Here is a 19,638-nt window from a genome sequence, read left to right on the forward strand (position 1 = left end):
ATACAGATGTAATAGACTTCAGGTTTGTTTGCTTTGCTCAAGCAGCTCAGGCAGAGTAGGGGTGTTGCAAATAAGCCAAGTTTCAGAGGATACCTTCGTCCCCTGGCGCCCAGTGGCAGCTTGCCTGCTCTGCAGTCTGCTTTTTCTCAGCCCCACTTAAAAATCTCGCCTTCTCCCTAAAGGTGCTCTGGATGCACTGGGGGGGGGTGCTTGATGGCAGGGGTCCCCAAGTCCAGGCTGCCTGAGCAGCAGCTGGGCAGCAGCCAGCAGTGCTTCCCTCTGCTGCCGCTTCAGCAGGTGCTTTGCCATGGGCAGCTTATGCAGCTGAAAATCAGTCATTTCTCTGAACTTAAAAATGCATTATCCAAGTGAACCAATGCATGAAGGAGGGTTAAAGTCCAGTATTTCATTTGTCTCACAGCTGTTATCATGGGGAGGGAAATGCTGCCTTGGTTCAGGCTGGCCTTCCCATGACAGGGGGTGTTTGCTCTCTGCGGGGTTCATCAGGGGCTGCCCCCGAAACGTGTACTGAGCTGTGCCACAAGGAGTTATAAGCACGCGTTTATTTCAAAATCCCTCTCCACCCCCATTTCCAAAAGCAAAACCGGAGAATATCAGGTGGGGAACATGCCCATCCCAATGGAGCTGCTCTGCTCATGAGATGGTTTGGTGGCAGAGGCCAGCAAGCAGGCTGGGGGCACGGTGCTGCCTCGCTCCCTTTTTACTACACATTCACTGCAATGGGCAGTGACCAGAGCTGGATAATCAAACACAAATCCTGAACTAACAACAAAGATGTATTTCAGGCAGGCTGAGGAGCAGTGGATGTTTGCTGTGCCAGCAGCTCCACCCTGCCACGTGCCTCGAGTTAGCAGATAACCTGAAAACACCACGCACAGTTACAGCAGCAGGAGAAGGAAGAAAATCTCTTTTCAGGAGACCCCCAGGAGCTGTGAGCACCCTTTCTCGAGCTGCTTCCACAGGAGGCTTCAGCAGTATTCTAGATGGTTATCTGGAGATTTGGGGGAGAAAATTAGAAAATAAATTGTTTCCTAAGGAGAAAAAACTTTACTAAAACTTCTTTCTTGCTTGCTTTGTACATTTCTTCCATCTGCAGTATATTGTATTTTGTTCAGTCTTCTTTGTCTTCCTCAGTGACTGGAAGAGGGAAAGAAACACGTGCTGCTGCCAGCCGTACTGCTGCTCACGGCTGCTCCACCAAAGCTCGGTGTCGCCATGCCTGCAAAAGCACGAAGCAAAGCCACTGTGGCTGGGGACAAGCCTCCCAACACACTCCCCCCTGTTCCCCTTCAGAACCAAGGCAAACAGGATTTGAGAGCAATGAAGGGAGAAAGAATCTGCAAAAGGTTTAGGCCATTGGTCACTTGACTCCTGTTTGAAATTGCCCAAGACAAGATGTGGCAGCCAGCAATAATTCCTTTTCTTGAGAAAAGGAATTATATCTGTTGCTCAAACACTTGCCCACCATCACTTTTTGCAATGTATCATAAATTATTCCCTTAACAACATCCAAAGTCTGGCAACCTTGGAATTACACTGATTACCATACTAAAGCTGGCTACAAGTGGGGATTTGAACAAAGTCTCTCTCTATATATATACATTTATGTACATAAAGTGCTTGTCACCACACTGAAAAACATTCTTTGGAACCACTCTGAGGGCAGGGGTAAGAACAGGAGTCGGCCTGTTAGTATCTCAGCACTCCTGTTTCCAACCAATTAAAAAAAAAAAAAAAAAGAAGAAGAAGCTGCAAGACTTTGTGGGTCTGGCAGAAGCATCTGGTGCAGTTCTGCTAGAATGGCATGAATCTGTCAACCATAATGTCTTGAAAATCACTGTAACTTTCAGCTACAAGTACCCAGCAGAGCTCCTTGCCAGAGTGGAAATCCTTTCTGCAAGAGACCGCCAATGTTCGACAGCCTGCCAGGACATGATATGGATTAGCTACTTATGTGCACCAGGAAAGCATGGAGGTAGGTCAGACACACAAAACACTTGGTGAGGATATAAACTTATATACGCTAAAGCAGCATTAATTTCAAGTCAATAAGCAGGAATTCCATTAAACGGGACACTCCCTATGATTGTCTCTTATGGTACCCCATAAAGCAATTGTTTTTGTCTCCAGCAGACAAATTAGATGGTCCATCAATCCAATTTTATAAAGCAATTTGTCTGTTCTTATCTGCCAAGGAAATTTTTATGAGGGCTGTCATAGAAACAACAAAAAAAAAGGCCTCTCCAAAAAAAGGCCTCTCCAAGTGACAGACTATTGTGTTATAAAACCAAGCACTTGGTTTCTGTGAGATTCAGCCTATTATTATTATTATTATTTTTCCCTGTCACCTCTGATAAGTGACAGCTGCTCTTCACTGGCGGCTCATTGCAGAGAGCAGGACCATCACGCGATTTAGCGTTGCCAAACAAGGCATTATTAGCCACTCTTGACTCACAGGAGAGAAAACCTTTTTTGTATAGACCGAAGGTGTTACTTTAACCCCTATTACTGGGGGCAAAGGAGTAAATACAGACAGGGGAGACAGGAGGTGAAGCAAGAAATGCTTTGGCTTTGATCTGGAAGGAGACATCCAGCAGCCCCTTAGGAAGGGCTTGCTGCAGCACAGCACATCAGGCACAGCCGCCCGTATGCCTTCCTCTGGGCACGGTGACCGCCTCCACGCTGACCCCATGCCACCCTCCCTCCTCATTTAGCTCGGTGCTTCGGGCATACTCTCACCGGGGCTTTGGCAGCATCCGGGGATCTGCTCCTGCACGCCTGCTCGTCCTGACAGCTCTGCCAGGCAACCCCAGGGACTGCAGTTCTGTTCCTGCAGACACCTGAAACGCGGTACAGCCAACAGTACGGCCTCTGGCGTACCTGCTTTGCACAGAATCTGATCAGGACAAGCTACATGGAGCAGCTGTTATTGGAAAGGTGTGTGCCCTTGGGAGTGCTTGGAGATCGAACTCAGGATGTAGGAACATCCATGGAATTTGGGTAGGGACTACTGCTGAGCAGCGGTGGGACAGGACAGCTTTGTGAAAAGCCTTGAATCTTTAAAATGAGAGCTGACTGCAGTGCTATGCTGGGCATAAGAACCAGATCCTTATCCCTTCAGTATTCCTGCTTGGGCTTCATCCAAAATCTGGGGAGATCAGACGAATTTTTCTCCCCACCACAATGTAGGAGGTGATAGCTTGAGGGAAATGGGCGTTTGCTTTGCAGTCGGTGAGAGGGTAGAGCAATCTTCCCTGACTTGCGGGAGAAACTCTTCTCAGCTGGCCATGGCAGTGGCTGTCTGTTCGTTATTTTCCAGCTGCTAATTCCAGGTGTGCACTTTGCATCCAAACTTCCTGTGTGAGGTTTGGGGGTTTTTCTCCCTCTTCTCCCTCTGGGTATCAGCATGAACAAATCTGCTAATTTTTATAGTAGTGCAAGAGGATGGTCTCTGATGCTGGCCCAGCTGCATTCCCACTTCTCAGGGCTTGATCTGGATCTAACTGAGAACATTTCCATTTATTCCTTTGAACAGACTTTCTGTACTGTTTTCAGCTTGAAGAGCTAACTGCTAATAATTCTATTCTGCTTCTCCTTCCTGAGCTAATTTTCTGACTCATTGTGCATTTTTTCTGCTTTGCTTTTCCTCATCTAGTTGGCATTTTGTGGTTTCTTTGTTCATTATGTGGTGGGGCTATATAAGGGGATTTGCCTCTGGAATTCAGGTATCCTCTGCACTGTGTTCTCTGTTATCGCCTTCATCAGCAACTCTGCTGAAGGCAGTTGGATACATTTGGCATGAGCTAACATGAGTAAATCTGGGTTGTTAATCACTCAGACATTTCCCTGTTGAATCTTTGCATACTGATTTGCGTGTGCTCGGGTAGTTCCTGTGGAGCAGGCTCCGGTAAGTCGCTGTCTTAGGACTCTGTCCTCCAGGCTCACCCTCGGGATCTTGCCTCCCACAGCGATACATCTGAGTCACCTGCGTGCTGGCGAGGGCCACAGCCAGGGCAGCAGAGGCCAGTTCAGCCTGGCAAGGGACAGGACAAGGGCTTGTGCAGCGGTTGGGCTGCCTGGGACCACTCTGCCCACTCCACAGCAGCCCACCCCACCATCCCAGCTATGAGAGCGTCCAGGGCCAGAAGGGCCGCGGGGAACTGACGGCACAGGTCACACCTACGTTGCCCATCCAGGTGCCTGCAGCAGCCACAACCAGCCCCCGGCAGCCTGCTAGGGCAGCAGGGGGACAGGAGCACCCAGGAGAAGGACTGGCCACGGCCGTGATGCAGCACACGCAGCTGCCTGGGGCGCCGTTCAGGAAGCCGTTCCCACATGTGAGCGTGTGTCTGAAGACAAAGTGTTAAGCACTTCAGCATCTACTTACCTGCTGAGTAGGCTCAGACCCTGACACATTTTAGCAAAAGCAGATTTCTTAAGTTTTTTTCTTCTGAACATTGGCCAGGTAAGCCTTCTAATGGTAGGAGCAAGCCTTGTTCCTGCATTTCAGCGGAGGTGCACCCTCTTGCCCCTCAGTCACTGTACCTTCCGAAGTCAAACAACATAGCTCAGCTTTCCTCCTTTTTTTTCTTTTTCTTTTTTTTCTTTTTTTCTTTTTTATTTTCCTTTTTTTTTTCCTTTTTTTTTCAAGTCATGCATCCTAACCTTTCCTTGCAAGCTGATTAGCCAGTGCATCCATCCTCAAGTGATATGAGAGCCCCTAGGTAATGAGTAAAGCGTGTGAGGTTTTGAATCTCATTCAGGCATTGATAATTGTCAGTCCAGATAGCAAAGTCATTACAAAGATGCAATACAGACAGCTCTTACATCATGCCCATTTAGGGGAGAAAAATCTCAGCAATAAAGACATGCTACAGTTTACAAATCTAAGGAAAAAAGCTAAGTTACTTTTCATAGCAAGAGACAGCTAAATGCATGGCAGGAGGACTGGCAGGAAATCAAGGCATGAACAGAGACCTACTTTGGACTGAGGTCTTTGATTCCTCCAGTAAAAGATCATGAAGCCATTTAAAGATAGAAAGAAAAAAAGAAGAAAAAAAAAAACAACACTAATAAAGATGGACTTGAGACAAGCTTGAGAGATTTCTGATACTCCCATAGCCAACAGAAGTGACAGGTGCTCCCAGACCACTTCTTGTACCAAGAGGATGCCAGGCAGGTACGACCCCAGGGCTGGCTCGCTGCTCCCCAGAAGTGTGGTTCTTTCCAGGGAAATGGGCAGCCAGTCTGTACCAGCACTCTTGGACAAACATCACAAGAAAATACAGAATTACAGTGAGAGCCATGTTTCTCATGGAATATATCATGTTAATATTGTTGCTATGGTTATTCCATAGAAGCCTGAGATATACCATGAACATTGAAAGAAAATGTAGAAAGATGGATCTCTTCGAAACCATGTGTTTTGTGTGCACACATGAAGTGGACTATGAAAAGACATACTGAAAACAACTTGCAGAGAGCACAATGAACACATTTTTAGGCTTGGTTTAAAGGTTCTCTACTTTAGAGCAGTGCATTTTGTGGGACTATTCCAGCCTTTCTTGATCTCCAGTCTTGGTGCAATTTATTAGAGGGGTGGCATGATGGGGAGGGGACAGCTCTGGCTAGGTCAGAAGCAGATTCTGTTCCCAATGCCCAACCACTGCTCAACACTGCTTGCAAAATCACATAGCAAATCTGATTTCTGTCTGCCTCTTTGTCTCTTGTCCTTGTCTTTTTCTTTTTTTTTTCCTCTCTCTCTCTTTCCTTTGTTCCATCTTCTTTTCTTCATCTACCTCCCAAGCACATCTAAATTAAACTATATTTTTCCCAGGATTGTAAACAAAGCTTTCCCTCTTATTCTGAGTCAATTCAGCTGTCTAAATGAATTTCTCTTACAACAATTAGTAATTATGTAGAATAATTTCATTCTTCAGTTAGTGAATGCTACAGCCCTGATGCAGTATTTTGTGGCCTTTAGTTCCTGTGTAGGTTTATTTGATGAATTAATGGATTTATAATAGAAATTAGAAGGAATCCTTACTGGACTAAATGAAATTGTGTCTAATTATGAAGCACAGCTCCAGTCTAAGCCGCAGTGTGGGAATGATCTCTTCCTGCTCACCGGCTCTGCTCCCTGGGTGCCACCGAGGGTGGAGGTTTGGTTGCTCGGAGCTCTGTGTGCTGGACACGGCACGTCGCTCCATCCACTTGTTCCTCTGGAAATCCCATGCTGCCAGTGTTGCCTGCATTCATGCCCTGCCTTTCAACACAGTTATTCATGTGGCTCTAGCAGCCAAATTAAATTCTTCCCTTACCTTTACCCGCATAGCCCTGCTGGAGCTCTACACCCCCTGGTAGTGCCAGCAGCGCCATCCCGCGCTGCTCCCGCTGGTGCCCCGCTGCCTGCTCACGCTGCTGCGTGCTCCCAGCCCCACCAGCACTCCTGGGAAGTTTCCATCTGTTTGCTCTGCAGATCCCAAAGCAGCAAGGGGGTAGGACAGTGCCAGGGAGGAAAGAGCAAGGGGAGGAAGAGCAGCCGTACTTCACATGGAAACCGCTGCTGACTTACCTTACCCTTCACTCCGCTGGGAGGCTTTGGTATAAATTATCTGGCGAAATCATCTATGGACAAAGTCTACCTGGATGTCAAAGTCCTTCCTTCAAACACGTCAAAACCTGCACACTTCTGCAGCTCTGCAAAGCCCTGCTGGTATCACGGCACACATTACAGGCTCTGACACAGACCAGCAATGCGGGAAACTGGGGTCCCACAGCCTGTGCTGTTAAAATGATGGGAGCCCCCTGGAAAGCAACCACCCCATCCATATCATCCCACATCCCCTGCATGCTTGCCTGCTCCTTGGACCAGTTTCAACTGCGGGGTTGGAGGGTGTTTGAAAGGCTGTGTTTCCACAGCACTGAGTAAAGCGGGTACTACTGTGATACCAGTAAATAATATGTGAAAAGCAGTAATAATAAACCAGAGCAGCAACACGGATTCCTGAGAAGAAACAGGGAGATGCCCTCTGATGTCCACCAACCAACTCACCTCTGCCCTTTGGCTCACAGATCGGTGTTGGCTGTCTGGACGTTGACAGTGGAGCAAATAGTCTGGGAGGAAGGTCCCTTCCTGCACCTGGCCTGCTCCATCCATGCCTCTCGGCAGGACGTGATAACAGGCGGCAGCACGTTGTCCCGACGTGGAGGCACCTTCTGGCACATGCAGAGCAGGGACTTGAGCTCCGAGCGGAAGCTCTCGTTCAGCCAGCAGTAGATGAAAGGATTGTAGCAGGTGCTGCTCATGGCAAACCAGTGCAGGGCAAAATAGAGGGAGTTCTTCGTCTTGATGCCTAGGCTGGAGATGAGCACCACGTAGCAGTTGAGAGGGAACCAGCAGACGGCAAAGACCACTACCACCAGCATCAGCATCTTGATGCTCTTCTTCTTGTTCTTGTGGTGGGTGATATACTGCTGCGTGGTGATGTCTCCAATGGCATTGCGGAGCCACAGCTTCTTAGCCAGGCGTGTGTAGGCGACAGTGATAATGAGCAGGGGCAGGAGGTAGAGGAGAAGAAAGGTAGACAGGTCCAGATACTTCCAGACCAGTTCTGCAGGCTCAGGAAAATCGGGGACGCACAAGCTCCGGACAGTGGCTTCCCTTGAAAACAAAGAAATATGTATATAGCATGTGGACATTGCTTTGTAAATGGATGCTGCTAATTTGGCAGACCATAGTGGGGCTTTCACACCACCCACAACCACATCCTCAGGCTTCTAATGCTGACAGAGGAGGGCCAGATATTGCTAATCTCAACCAAACAAAGCTTACTCAAAATTGCTTATTTTCTGTTTCCCAGAAGGCCTTCTCTCATGATGTTCTCCACATCTTTCTCACTGAGGCTGACTGGCTACTGTGTATTTGTATCACCTTTCCTCCTAAATTGTCGTGTTGTCTGATACAAGAAAGTCTTAGAAAGACAATGTGGAGTTTCTTCTTTGAAGCTGCAGTGGATTTTAATTGAATGAGTCCCCTTAACATGGCAAGAAGTTGCTCCTGAAGGCCCCTTTTACAAAAGGGGCTCCTGTGGAAGAAGCACTGAACTGATCAGCCCTGCCCCTTCCCTGCGCGTGCCTGGGCACAGACACAGCAATGTCACCTTTCTCTTCCTGAAAATCCCAATGCAGGAGGAGAGGGAATAGTGGGCGAGCACCACTGAACTCCCTGCTCTTCTCCCGTCTTGTATGTGATTCCTACACACCAAGGTAAAGCACACATGATGCCCAGGTTTCCCTAGACGTGTCCACCCAGAAATCCAGCCCAGGATGCATTTACTCCTATTGCGGATGGCCTGTTCAAACTGTTGTCTGGCCACGCACAACTGACCCGATACTACTGGGACGCAGAGGAGTTTCAGGACACGCTTGGGTCATCGCTGCAGCCTGCTTGCCCTAGCTCTGACTTGTCTTTGCCACGCTGGACCTGCAGCCGCTGCCCACACTGCTGCAGCCGCCCTCCTGCCCAGAACCCCACCGCGGGCAGCCGGGGCTGGAGGCCGAGCTGCACCAGGGAGCGCTCAGGTGCCCCCTGCAGAGCCATCTGCACCCCCGACAGCACGGCTTCATGTCCTGCCTGTCATGTTTCCTCCAGGGACCTTACTGCTGCCTCGTAAAACAGGCACAGTTACTGGAAAACGGGGTTGCTTAACGTGGGTCTAACTTAAACACCACAGTTTAACTTCTGGTGGCTAACTAACAAAAATAAATAAATAAATAAAAACAATAATTAAAAAACAAATAAATTTTAAAAAATAGTTTAACTATATCTGATAGCTTAATTCAACAGAAATTAACTAATCTGCCAAATTCAGCACAACAGACACATGCTCTGTTAGCATTTCTCTCACTGCGTTGCTGCTCTCAGCACACGTACCTCAACAGCCCCTGCAGAGAACCAAGTGTTCCTCCACACGGCACAGCAGATGACTGGAAACAATAACACCCTAAGAGGAAGGGCCACTCAGAAATTTATTTCCTGTGGATGTTCTCTCCTTTTCTTTCTTTTTTTTCCCTGTTTTTTTTTTTTACTCCATTTTGCCCTTTTCTCTTCAAACCTTGTCTTCTGTTCACTTGTTAGCCTCCATCAAGCCACATTATTTGCTGCAGTATTGATTAATATCTTTAATATCCTGTTTTCAACCCTTGGAGTTGGCTTTTGTGCCACAAATAGAAGATTGCTTGGAAAAGGACTTCAGTGAGCGGAGCTGCGCCTGTGAAGAGGTAGTACGAAGGGCAGGGGAGCAGAGCTCCTCCGAGCGGAGCCACAACGGGCTCCGAGGATGCTCGTGGTAGAGGAGAGCAGACGCGCTTCCTCCTGCGGGGCATGGGGAGGCCAAGCCATGCCCTGGGGCTGCCGGCTGGCCTGCAGGTGGTGCAGCCGTGAAAAGCAGCTCCCGCCTGCTCAAGGACGGTGGCTGGCAGAGAGCAAGGCTGGAGAGGCCGCTGTGTGTTGGTGGAGCCCAGAGTCACCACGGATTTGGCCGCGCCACCGCACGCCGCAGCCAGCGGGATCCGGCGCTGCTGGAGCCCATCCCCTGTTCCCACAGGAGGAACAGCTCCCTGCTCGGCTGTCACAGGGGCTCCTGCCCCACAGGACCTATTATGGGCGATATTACAACCGGGATTTTTATTCAATGGAAAACAGCGATGAGAATAACATGTCCTGGAAGTCCTTATATCACCGAGCTGCCTCATGCCAGCTCGAGGCTAGGTTTCCTCTGGGCATGCTAAAGGACAAGCAGAGACAGGTGCAGTGAAAGAGATAGCGGCATTTGTTCATTCATAAGCAATTTGTTCAGTAATAGCCTGAGCGCAGCTGCGAAGCAATGCAAGCACTGGAGTAACCCAGCACTTTGTTTACAAAGTCTAAGCAGTTGAAGATCTTATATCGCCCCATAAGGCATCTCTCAGCAAATAAATCATAAGCACAAGCAAGAAAGAGCTGTGAAAGCCCTGATTACTCTCCTATTTTTTATAACCTCCTGTACGCAAACAGCTATAGAAAGCCTGAGCGAATAGTTGAATGGTCTTGTCACACTGATAGGAGAGAAGTGGCCGCACTGTAGGAAGAAAGACGTTTGTCCTTTATGCAGAAGCTCAATATCTACAACAAAAATCTTTCTCTTGCTGTCTTCTTACTCTGCTCCCTGGTACTCGGCTCTCAAGCCAAAAATTCCAGTCCCTTGGCCTCAAGCCCGGCATTCCTGCAAAACGCAGGCACCAGCAGTATGAAGCGGCACCATGAAAACCACACGCAGTGTAGCATTATGGCCTACTTTGTGGCCGGGAGGTAGCACTGACACCACAGGCGTGCTGCGGGTTGTGGGTTCTCCTGACCTATGTTGCACACCCAGGGCTAAAGTTTAGCATGGGTCCATAGGCATTCCTGCCAAGTGCCACTCTTGAGGCTCATGAGGACAAGAAGAGCACAGTAGATTGGATAATGTGGAGGAACAACAGATTGCAAGGGCAAACCCAAACAAGACTTCTGATTCTTTATTTCTCCCTAGTAGAAAGGGTGGCTTCCTAATAATGAAAGCCCTCACTAGACTAACAGGTAGATGAGAAGATAAGCATATTTTTTATTTTTATTTTTTTTCTCCAGAGCAGAACCTTCACTTTCTTCTGATACTTCAGAAGTCTTCATGTGGGTGTGAAATTCCACTTTACCTTCTTTTAATAGTTTTTGTTGTAGTGTTCAGCCAAGCAAAGAGCCCTCTTCATTGCTAGGGAAGACAAAGAAGCATACTAGAAACAGTTATCTAGGTGGTTTTCTGTGTAGTCTTGCTAAAGCAAGTACCAGATGTTTACGTGATAGGTTTTATTTTCTTTCTTTTTCAAACTGCTGCACCTGCTCTCCACTTCCTCCTTGTCTGGGTACTGGGCAAGCTAGATAGACATGGTCTTCTTGGAACTGAAAAGCTGAGTAAGTGTGAGGAGGGAAGAGGAAGGGCCCTTGGGAGAAGAAACTGGGGACAGACCCCACCCTGAAGGTGTGATGAAACTCAAGGAGGCCCCAAGCTGCTGTGCCCCAGTGGAGCCGCGCCGCCTGCCCACCTGCGCCTTACAGCCTACCACCAGCACGAGGCTGCACAGGTGAGACTAACCCGCTTGTCCTGATTTTTGGGAGATGAAAACAAACCGAGGTCCTGAGCACGTATGTGCACTGAAGTGAGCCAAGAGGCTCTTCACAGCGGCCACCTCTGCTGTAGGAAGTTAGATTTTATTCACACACAAATTCCCGCTGATTCCACCAAGTTCTTGCCTTCCCCCCCGAACCTGGGAGTCCCTCCAGGAGCTCTGCCTGCTACGAGCCACCACTACTGCAGCTGAAGGCTGCAGGACGTCTTGCTTGGAAGGGGTCAGATGTGCCAGGGAGTAACTCACCTGTAGTTATACTGGAAAAGCTTTTGATAGATGGCATGTGGCAGGGAGAAACAGGTTGCCATCAGCCAGATAACAGAAATGCTCAGCGCTCCTTTTGTTAGTGACATCCTTTGCTTTAGTGGGTTCAGAATGACCTGTAATAAAGACTTCACAGTGACTCTTATCTCATGGGAAAGCAAAGTCCCTCCACCAGTACACACAGCAGAGGTATTTTTCACATGATCTAATGCTATTAAGAAAATAACATCCATGATTAGGAAAATGTCCTGCTTATTAGAGTGACCTAGAAAATGGCAACCCTTCAACTTTTCAGAAGTGTTTTCAAATAAACTTTTTCTCTATTTTCTTCTGAGAGACTAATTTTCTTTAAATTGTAGGTTACTTTAAAAAAAAAATCTACACAAGTCTCTTCAATAATGAGTACGTTCATTTATTCTATACGAATTACATAACGAAATGTCTTCTGTACTAGCTAAACCTATCAAGCTGAGCCCTTCTCCCAAGTTTTGAGGGATTAACTCACCTTTTACGAAATTTCCTGAGTTAGATTAAAAGATAAAGAGCTTATAAAAGCTCAGTCTGAAGAATATAATTTTGGCTGATAGGTGTATATATAATACAGGAAAGGAGAGTGACTGCTAGAAATAAGCACTGGCCCGGTCTACCTCCTCTTTTGTCTACTTGCAGTACATTGAGTATTTATTACAGTAAGTAAGCAACTGATGCAGCTTGGCTGTAGGCAGATGGCAGGAAAAGTCTTCTCACAGCTCCGACGTGTCCTCCCAGTGTTTCCAACAGAAGTTTCTCACTCTGCCACTCCCCTTTATGGTCCAGCATCAGTCCCACAGTTACACTTCAATCCTCTGCTTTAGAACTTTAACATCAGGATTGCTTTTTACTCACTGCTACAGTGAGATGAGAAATGCTACCAACTCAATCTGCCCTGCAACTTGATGATGCAGCAAATGCCCAGTGGGAAAAGAAGAACAAAACAACAAACAGGTGATGAGGTCAGAATTTAAGCTCAGGATGATACAGACCAGTGTTTTATGGTTTTAGGGATAGAAAGCTGAAAAACTTGAAAAAAATCCCTGTATAGCTGAACAAATGCGTTGCATTCAGCAGTGGCTCTGCTGTCTTTCAAGGCCCCCATTTAAAATAAAGCCTGAACCACCGGCTCAGCCAAGGCTGGCAGGGGCTTGGGAGGAGCCTTGCAAGGGAAGCGCAGACAAGCAGTGCCTCACCTGGTGCCTGTCCAGGGCGATGGCTGTTAGAGTCAGCGTGGAAACGTGGAGCGAGCAGTACTGCACAAAGCGGCTGATGTGGCACATGGCCTTCCCAAAGATCCACGTGCTGTTCACAAACCGAACCTGAGGGGAAAACAAGCCATCAGTAAGCAAATCTGTAGGGAAAGCCCCTGGACAGCACCCGAGCCAGCACATGCTTTTTGGTTGGCCGTTTGGGCAGCCTCACCTGAAACCCAACTAGCTATGTTGGATTTCAAAACACTTTACAGAAGAGTTTATAAGGTTAAAAAACATAGTTGAAATGAGTGGTCCTGTTGCAGCCCTCCTGGCTTAATCACATAAACATCATTTGTGAGCAATGGTAATAACTTTTTGACTATACTTGGAAAAAGTGGACCATGGTTTGCTCACACAACCACTCCCTGCAGGTCTGGAGAGCTTTCACTAAAGACTTTACCCAGCTGGTAGATCTGAAGAATTTGCCGTCTTTCTTCCAGTTACCTAAGTACAACCAGCATTCAAGTTGTTTTGACCCACTAAGTCTTAAGTTTGACCTTGTAATTCCCCAGCATGTATGTTAACGTCACATACATATCCAGACACCTATTCTCCATTCCCCAAACTCTTCTAATTTGTGTCAGTTCAGCAGCATACCTGGAGAGACTTCAGAGTCTTTTAGGAAATACAGAGTCTGGAAGAGCACGGGGAGTGCACAGTTTGCTGACCAGAGTTTTACTTGCCTGGCATAGTTGTCTATCAGACTTATTTCTGTTGGGTTCATGCCTCAGTCCTAGAATAGCATGCACAGAGAGCCTGAAACCACTGGACAGAGCATTTCCATGAGACTCCCCTCCTGGCTGAAAGGACAACACAGCATGCCACTTACCAAGGTAAAAGGCGTGTTGAGCAGCGTGATCATAATGTCAGAGACCGCAAGATTGACAATGAAGAGGCTGGTGGCTGAGTGCATCCTCTTGTTCTTCAGCACCACGTGGCACACCAGCATGTTCCCAAAGAGAGACATGATGATAATCACCGAGTATGCCACGATAAGGAGAGCCTTCACTGTTGGCTTCTGGGACTCTGGCTCATATTTAGCCAGCTCAGCAAATTTCTCCCACTCCACAATGCGGCTGTCTGTCCAATTGAAGGTGGTCCTGTTAGTTGCTTGGTAGACTGACATGAGTTTCACCAAGGAAGAGTAATGGTCAAACTCCTCAAGAAAACCCCTCATCTGTGGCCCGTACGACCGAAGCAGGGAGTGAGGCATGGCAGGTTACCCAGACCCTGATCACTCAGGGCAGCTGGGACCACAGCTCTAGCTGACATAGCAAGTGATCCATCAGCTTCAACTGCTCGGTTCCCTAGGAAGCTGATGAAGATGCAGTTGGCATTATGAACAATACCTTTACGTGCAAAGCCAAAGGGAGCCTCTAAGGTGTGATGGGTTCCTCAGGGGCAGAGGCAGCACTGGGGAGCATTTTCAACAGGCACACTGGAAAGGGACTGGTTTGGCACTGCACACCCTCAACCGCTTCATATATCAAGAACAGTAATAGCTCCACAGGTTGGCTGAAAAGAATAATTAGTTATTACGTGAAGCAAATGAAGGAAAACCTCAGATGGAGCTTGAAGTTGCTTTAATTCCATGTCAGCTTGTTTTAATTTGTTCTCAGCTGAGTACACTTTTCCTCCAACTTTCAGAGAAGGCTGCTCAGTTGGTGCTTTCATCCTCTACTTCAAAACACCTGGTTCTTTCCTGTTGAAACAAAGACAGAGCCATTTGGGATACCATTTTTGAGAGCACAAGAAGCTTTTGTCTGCATCTAACCCGAGCAATTATCCCGAAGTGGTTCAGAATGTGGAAATCACATCAGAAGTTGACTTTGGTCTATTTCATATTTTCTCTTCTAAACAACAGCTGAATTCTGCTTACAGCATTTCATTTTCAGTGAGAAAATGGTCTCTCCTGCAAAAGGTGAGACTTAGCAATAAAAGTGGCATGCAAGTTCCAGACTATATACTTATACCATATACAAACCAGTATATAATGCTACATGCACCAGAACAATTCATTAGACAAAAAAAAATCTCTGCTTACTCACCTTTAGGCCTCCTTTTACTGTGTTTACATATTTCTGATGATTTTAGATTGCACTGATCTGTTGGTGTTGGGTGGAACTTATGAACCACGCACACCAGTATTTCTGGATATGCTGCATACAGGAGGAGAAAGTTGTTTAGAAACTCTTTCAGGTTCTCAGAGAGGAGAGCCTGTTTTTGTACATGCAATTCCCGTCAAGCTCCATGACTGTGTGCACAAATCAATGGACCTCATACGGAGTGCAGGATTAATAATCAGTGCTTTCAGATCTCTAAAAGCTCCCTGAAATACCTCCCCACACAGCAAACTGTCAGGCTGCTGAGGGCAGCGAACTCGCTGCGTAGCAGGTGGTGGGCCTGAAGCAGGCTTTCAGCAGATCCGGAGCTCTAACACACTGTCTGCTCGTGCCTCTGGACCTCAGCTGCAAATATCACTGAGCAAGAATCAGGGATCAACAGTTTTCTTACAGAAGTAAGCTGCAGGAGACTGCATATGTGTATTCATACCCATACATTCCCATAATAACCTCTCCTTTTGCTTGTCTGCTTACACTGGTGAGTGTTGTGAATACAGAGGACCTATGAGAAGATACCTCTCAAAAGCAGAGAATGTTAAACAACTTGGGGTGGGAGGAGGTGGCATTATGCAGGAGACAAAGAGAAGAAGCAGTTTTGAATACAGGCAGTGGCTGTTTCCCGGGCAAATTTATGAGTGAAATAACCCTGAAAGGACAGGAAGCATGACAAATGCTCGTGGATTCTGCTACAGCAAAGCATCTGTAACGCAACAGGCAGAAAATCAGTCTCCACACCTGACCTCATTATTCTCTGTTTCAGTATCTGCCCAGCCCTAGAGCAGGTCCTAATCTGACTTTCTCACAAGACATGGTGCTGGGGTGCTGCTATGAAACTGAAATGAGAGCTGCAAGTGAGGAAAGGGATCATTCATCCTGTTTGAAGAAGATGGCTGGCACAGGGGACTCATTGCAGCGACACATCTCTGAGACTAGGAGCTTGGCACAACTCAGAAAGGACTTGATGCTCACACCAGAAATGAGAGCATCCAGAACTACATTCACCTGGACTTCTGCAAGGGGAGAGCAGACAGTCTCTCTGCTTCACTTGGGGTGTTAAAAGACCTGTGAGGTTTATCACATCTGGGAAAGGCGCACATGGTTCTCCATGCCTCTTTGCTGTCTGCTGTGGTATACGCTGAGGCGATCATTCTTTATGGTGCACGGCTGGGCAATGAAAGGAAGCCACGGTGATCTGTAGGGATAGCGCAGTGTACGTGTAACAAAGACAGACAATTTTAGTCAGCTCCAGCAGAACCACTTTCATCTTTGAACAAGCACATCTGGGATATTCATGCTGCAATGAAATGCCATCACTGAGCCTGAGAGATGATGCTGTGGTATGACAGATGAAAACACCTACTGCCTTCCCTGCATCTCATGTGTACAATTGTCTTTGCTACCCTGAGAGAGAGGCTTTTAATGGAAGCTGAGTTTCAAGAAACTACTACAATACATGGGTCAAACCAGATCAAGAAAAATCTCATGACTGATTATTTAATTTAAAAAATGTGCAGACAGGTTTTCTGAAGTGCTCATGTGACTGAGAAGCCTGTTTCTCATGCACTACCTGCACTCTAGGTAGTTCACAGTGATCAGGGAGCCACGGCCTTAAGTGTGGGTAATGAAGGGGGACTTGGTTACTACTTTTCTTTCGTGCCTATGTCTTGGTACCTGTACAATCAAATCTGTTTCAGCTGTTCCAGCTGAAAATTAAATAAGCAGCTTTTTCAGCTCGATCAGCCTTCTGACCTGGCCCACTCCATGGCTGAACCTTATTTCTTCCAAGGAAGGCTCTAGGAACAAATAGACAAGGGGAATGGAAGAGCTTAAAAAGATGACGGAGCTACAACTTGATTTTCTGACATGGAATTTCTCCTCAGATCTTTCTGTATCCACTAAAACGTTATTTGAGGTGATTGTTAAAGCTGTCAGCACTGGCTGTTGCTTTAGACCACAGGTGCAGCAGAGATGGCCACCGTCTTCCTGAGAAAGTGTTTAAATGCAGATTACCCTGATGAGTTGGAACACTATGGCTCCATGCAATATGAGAGTTCAGCTTTCAACTGAAAATTATACAACTATATAACTTAATATAATCTGAAGGACCGGGGAGGAAGATCCCACCTCAGTTCAACTTTTCCTGGCTCTTCTACTATCTGGTTGCAAGAGGCTGGCTAAATACACCTACATGCTTTAGCAGTAATTTCTTCCTGATGCAGAAATATTAACCCTTCATTCCAAAGAATTTAAATACATCTTTCCAACCACAGTCTGTCAAATTACTTGAATTCTCGATATAAATCAACACTTCACTCCCTGCACCGGATAAATCTTTAAAGGAGAGCACACACGTTGCAAGCACAAGTTATACACAGTTCCCTAACAAAACCCTAAAAACAGGAGGAAACAAAACCTAATACCCGCCGCCACTTACGTCCCCTCGTGCCATCCTCCCGCTCGCATCCTTTCCTCGGGAAGCCCCCGGGCCTCGCCAGGCGCCCCTGAGGGTCCTGCTGCCGACCCCCGGAGCACGCCGGGCGGGGGCTGCGGGCTGGGCCGGCCCAGGGGCTCCGCTCCACCCCCGAGCAGCCGCGGAAGGCTGGAGGCGAAGCGAGGCCGGCCGCGAGCTGCGGCGCTGCTGCGGGGGGCGCTGCCGAAGCCCCGGAGCCCCCGCCCCGGCAGCAGGCGGGGGGGCGGCGCTCCCCCACCGCGGGCAGCCACCGCCACGGCCCGGCCCCTCCCCGGCCCCGCCGGGCCGCAGCCCTGGGGCGCGGGGGGCGCCCGGGAGGTGCCAGGGATGGATCGGGCACGGAGCTCCCCCTCGGAGCGGCCCGAGGGCAGCTCCCTCGGCCACGGCCATTCCCGCAGCGGGCGTGAGCTGGGGGGCTCCCTGCCGCCGGCTCCCGGAGCTTTTACCGAGGGTTTGCTCTGACGGCAGCCCCCGGCTCTGCAGAGCGTGGCTGCCAGGAGGACCCGAGCGCCGAGGCACACGATTCATCTCCCGGCATGTACGAGTGGAGTTAGAGAGCAACGCCGGGGATTAGCGATTCTTTGGTTTATTCTGTGCCGTGGGTTCGCGTATGCTTTACAGGCACATAAAGGAGAGGTCCAAAGACAGAAGTTTCCTATAGAGAGAGCTCTATGGGAATCACAACTCACATGTTCCTCTGACATTTTAGAAGAGTGAAAAGTGCTTTACAAGGTTCATGCTATTCTTTCACTTTGAAAGCGTAAGAAAAAGCAGATAGGATGCTTGATACGTGTAGTAAAATTGTCACTTCCTTTTGAACAGAAGCTGTTCATCAGTTCTTGTGAAAAAAGAACAAGATTCTTTTCTTCTTACTCCAAGAGATTTGGTTGGTCTCAAAAGTCATTTACAGGAGCTAGAATGGTGCCTTGGTTTCTCCTCTGTGTGGGCTGCCAGAACACGCACACCCTGATGCCAAGGATAAAGCCTGGTCTCCACCACACATTAATTCCCAGACCAGCTGGCACAGAAAGTTAGTGCCTATGGCACCTTTCTGAAAGGAAATTGCCAAGAAGCTTGACTGGAAGACCAATGAGCTCAGTGAGGATCTTTGCGTTGTCTTCACTGGGCTCTGGATCAAGTCCCCAGGCTGGGAAGCACGGGGCCAGGCTGCGTGCAGTCCCGGCGAGGACACGGCGGGTGCTGCAGCGCAGCCTGCGGCCAGGCTGCTGGCAGTGGGCTGAGGCGGCGGGCATGGGGCCAGCGGGTGGGCATCGAACACGGACAGGGTCCTTCACTGACCTTTTGGTATGGAGCATCTGGCTGTGCAGAGATGCTGGCAAAGTAATTAATGGGAAAGGAAAAAAAAATCACAAAAATCTTCAAGTCTGAATTTTTGAAGTGGGGCTCTTAGTGGATTTGCAGCACTGGTGCATTCTTCTTAGACAAGTGCTTTTTCCCATCTCTGGAACCCTCTTGACAGATTTTGACACAGATTTGCAAAAACACAAAGGCAGCTTAGGCTTCAGTTAAAGATTTTAGAAAACATATCTCTGAAGTGGAGATTACTGTCTTTCTCATTTTCCACCCTGTGTATGTGTGTGTAGCTCACACCTTATTAAAAAAAAAAAAAAAGGTTTGGTTTTCTGTCTGCTTCCAGTCTCCCCTATGATCTGATTCTGTCCATGGCTGCTTTCCCTCCTTTCCCTCTGCACAATTTTTGCTTCTTACCAGTGTTGTTTTCCTTTCCATAGTCCACCTCCCTTTTCCTCCCATCTTGGTCTCCTTGGTGCTATCACTGACCATTTTGTTGTTAACACATCTTTCTTTCTGGTCCAGAAGTTTAATTACAACACAACTCCTTGGTTGCACTAGACTTCTATCATACACAGTGTAATGGTTTTAGGTTAAAAAAACCACTCAGTTGTATAAAGATACATGAAAACTAAAATTAAGTTAGATGTCAGCCATCTAACTGTAGGTGAACTTTGCTATCTCAGCTGAAGGAAGCTGAAATAATCTCGACACAAGGCAAACACCAGCCGGGCCTGACAAGCCCTTTGGGTTCTGCATTACACGGTTGTTAGCGAAGCTGTGGTCCTTCGCTGGTGATGGCACCTCGGTGCCCTAGCCACAGGGCTGCTGCCTCCCCCGCCGCCCAGGGATCTTCCTCTCCCCAGGTTGCCAGCACCAAGCACAGTCTTTTTCTCTTTCCTAAAGTCAGGCTTTCTCTGTGTTACCATGCAATGGAAGCTGGCCATGGGCATGCTACCTA

At 47.9% G+C, this 19,638-nt stretch overlaps 1 protein-coding gene across 11 annotated transcripts in view; it reads right to left on the minus strand.

Annotated features, from left to right (window-relative positions):
• LOC118245620 (G-protein coupled receptor 83-like) overlaps nt 1-17,562 on the minus strand; it is a 28,261-nt gene extending 10,699 nt beyond the window's left edge. For 3 of the 11 annotated variants that reach the window (XR_007708828.1, XR_007708827.1, XM_050713515.1), the window contains exons 1-5: nt 17,331-17,562; nt 13,603-14,475; nt 12,714-12,839; nt 11,470-11,603; nt 7,076-7,684 (exon numbers count right to left, since the gene is read on the minus strand). Coding sequence is in view for 8 of the 11 variants with exons in the window: in XM_050713515.1 (XP_050569472.1) it covers nt 7,090-7,684; nt 11,470-11,603; nt 12,714-12,839; nt 13,603-13,986 (1,239 nt within the window). In the remaining 3 variants the exon portion in view is untranslated. Of the gene's footprint in view, nt 1-548; nt 1,241-4,673; nt 6,287-7,075; nt 7,685-11,469; nt 11,604-12,713; nt 12,840-13,602; nt 14,476-14,821; nt 14,933-15,898; nt 16,089-17,330 lie in introns of those variants that run through there. The other 8 variants (XM_050713516.1, XM_035541976.2, XM_035541978.2 and 5 more) reach the window with 8 other exon arrangements.
• Between the last annotated feature and the right edge of the window lie 2,076 nt (nt 17,563-19,638).

This window comes from Cygnus atratus, chromosome 13, assembly GCF_013377495.2.
Source record: "Cygnus atratus isolate AKBS03 ecotype Queensland, Australia chromosome 13, CAtr_DNAZoo_HiC_assembly, whole genome shotgun sequence".
NCBI classification, from domain to species: domain Eukaryota; kingdom Metazoa; phylum Chordata; class Aves; order Anseriformes; family Anatidae; genus Cygnus; species Cygnus atratus.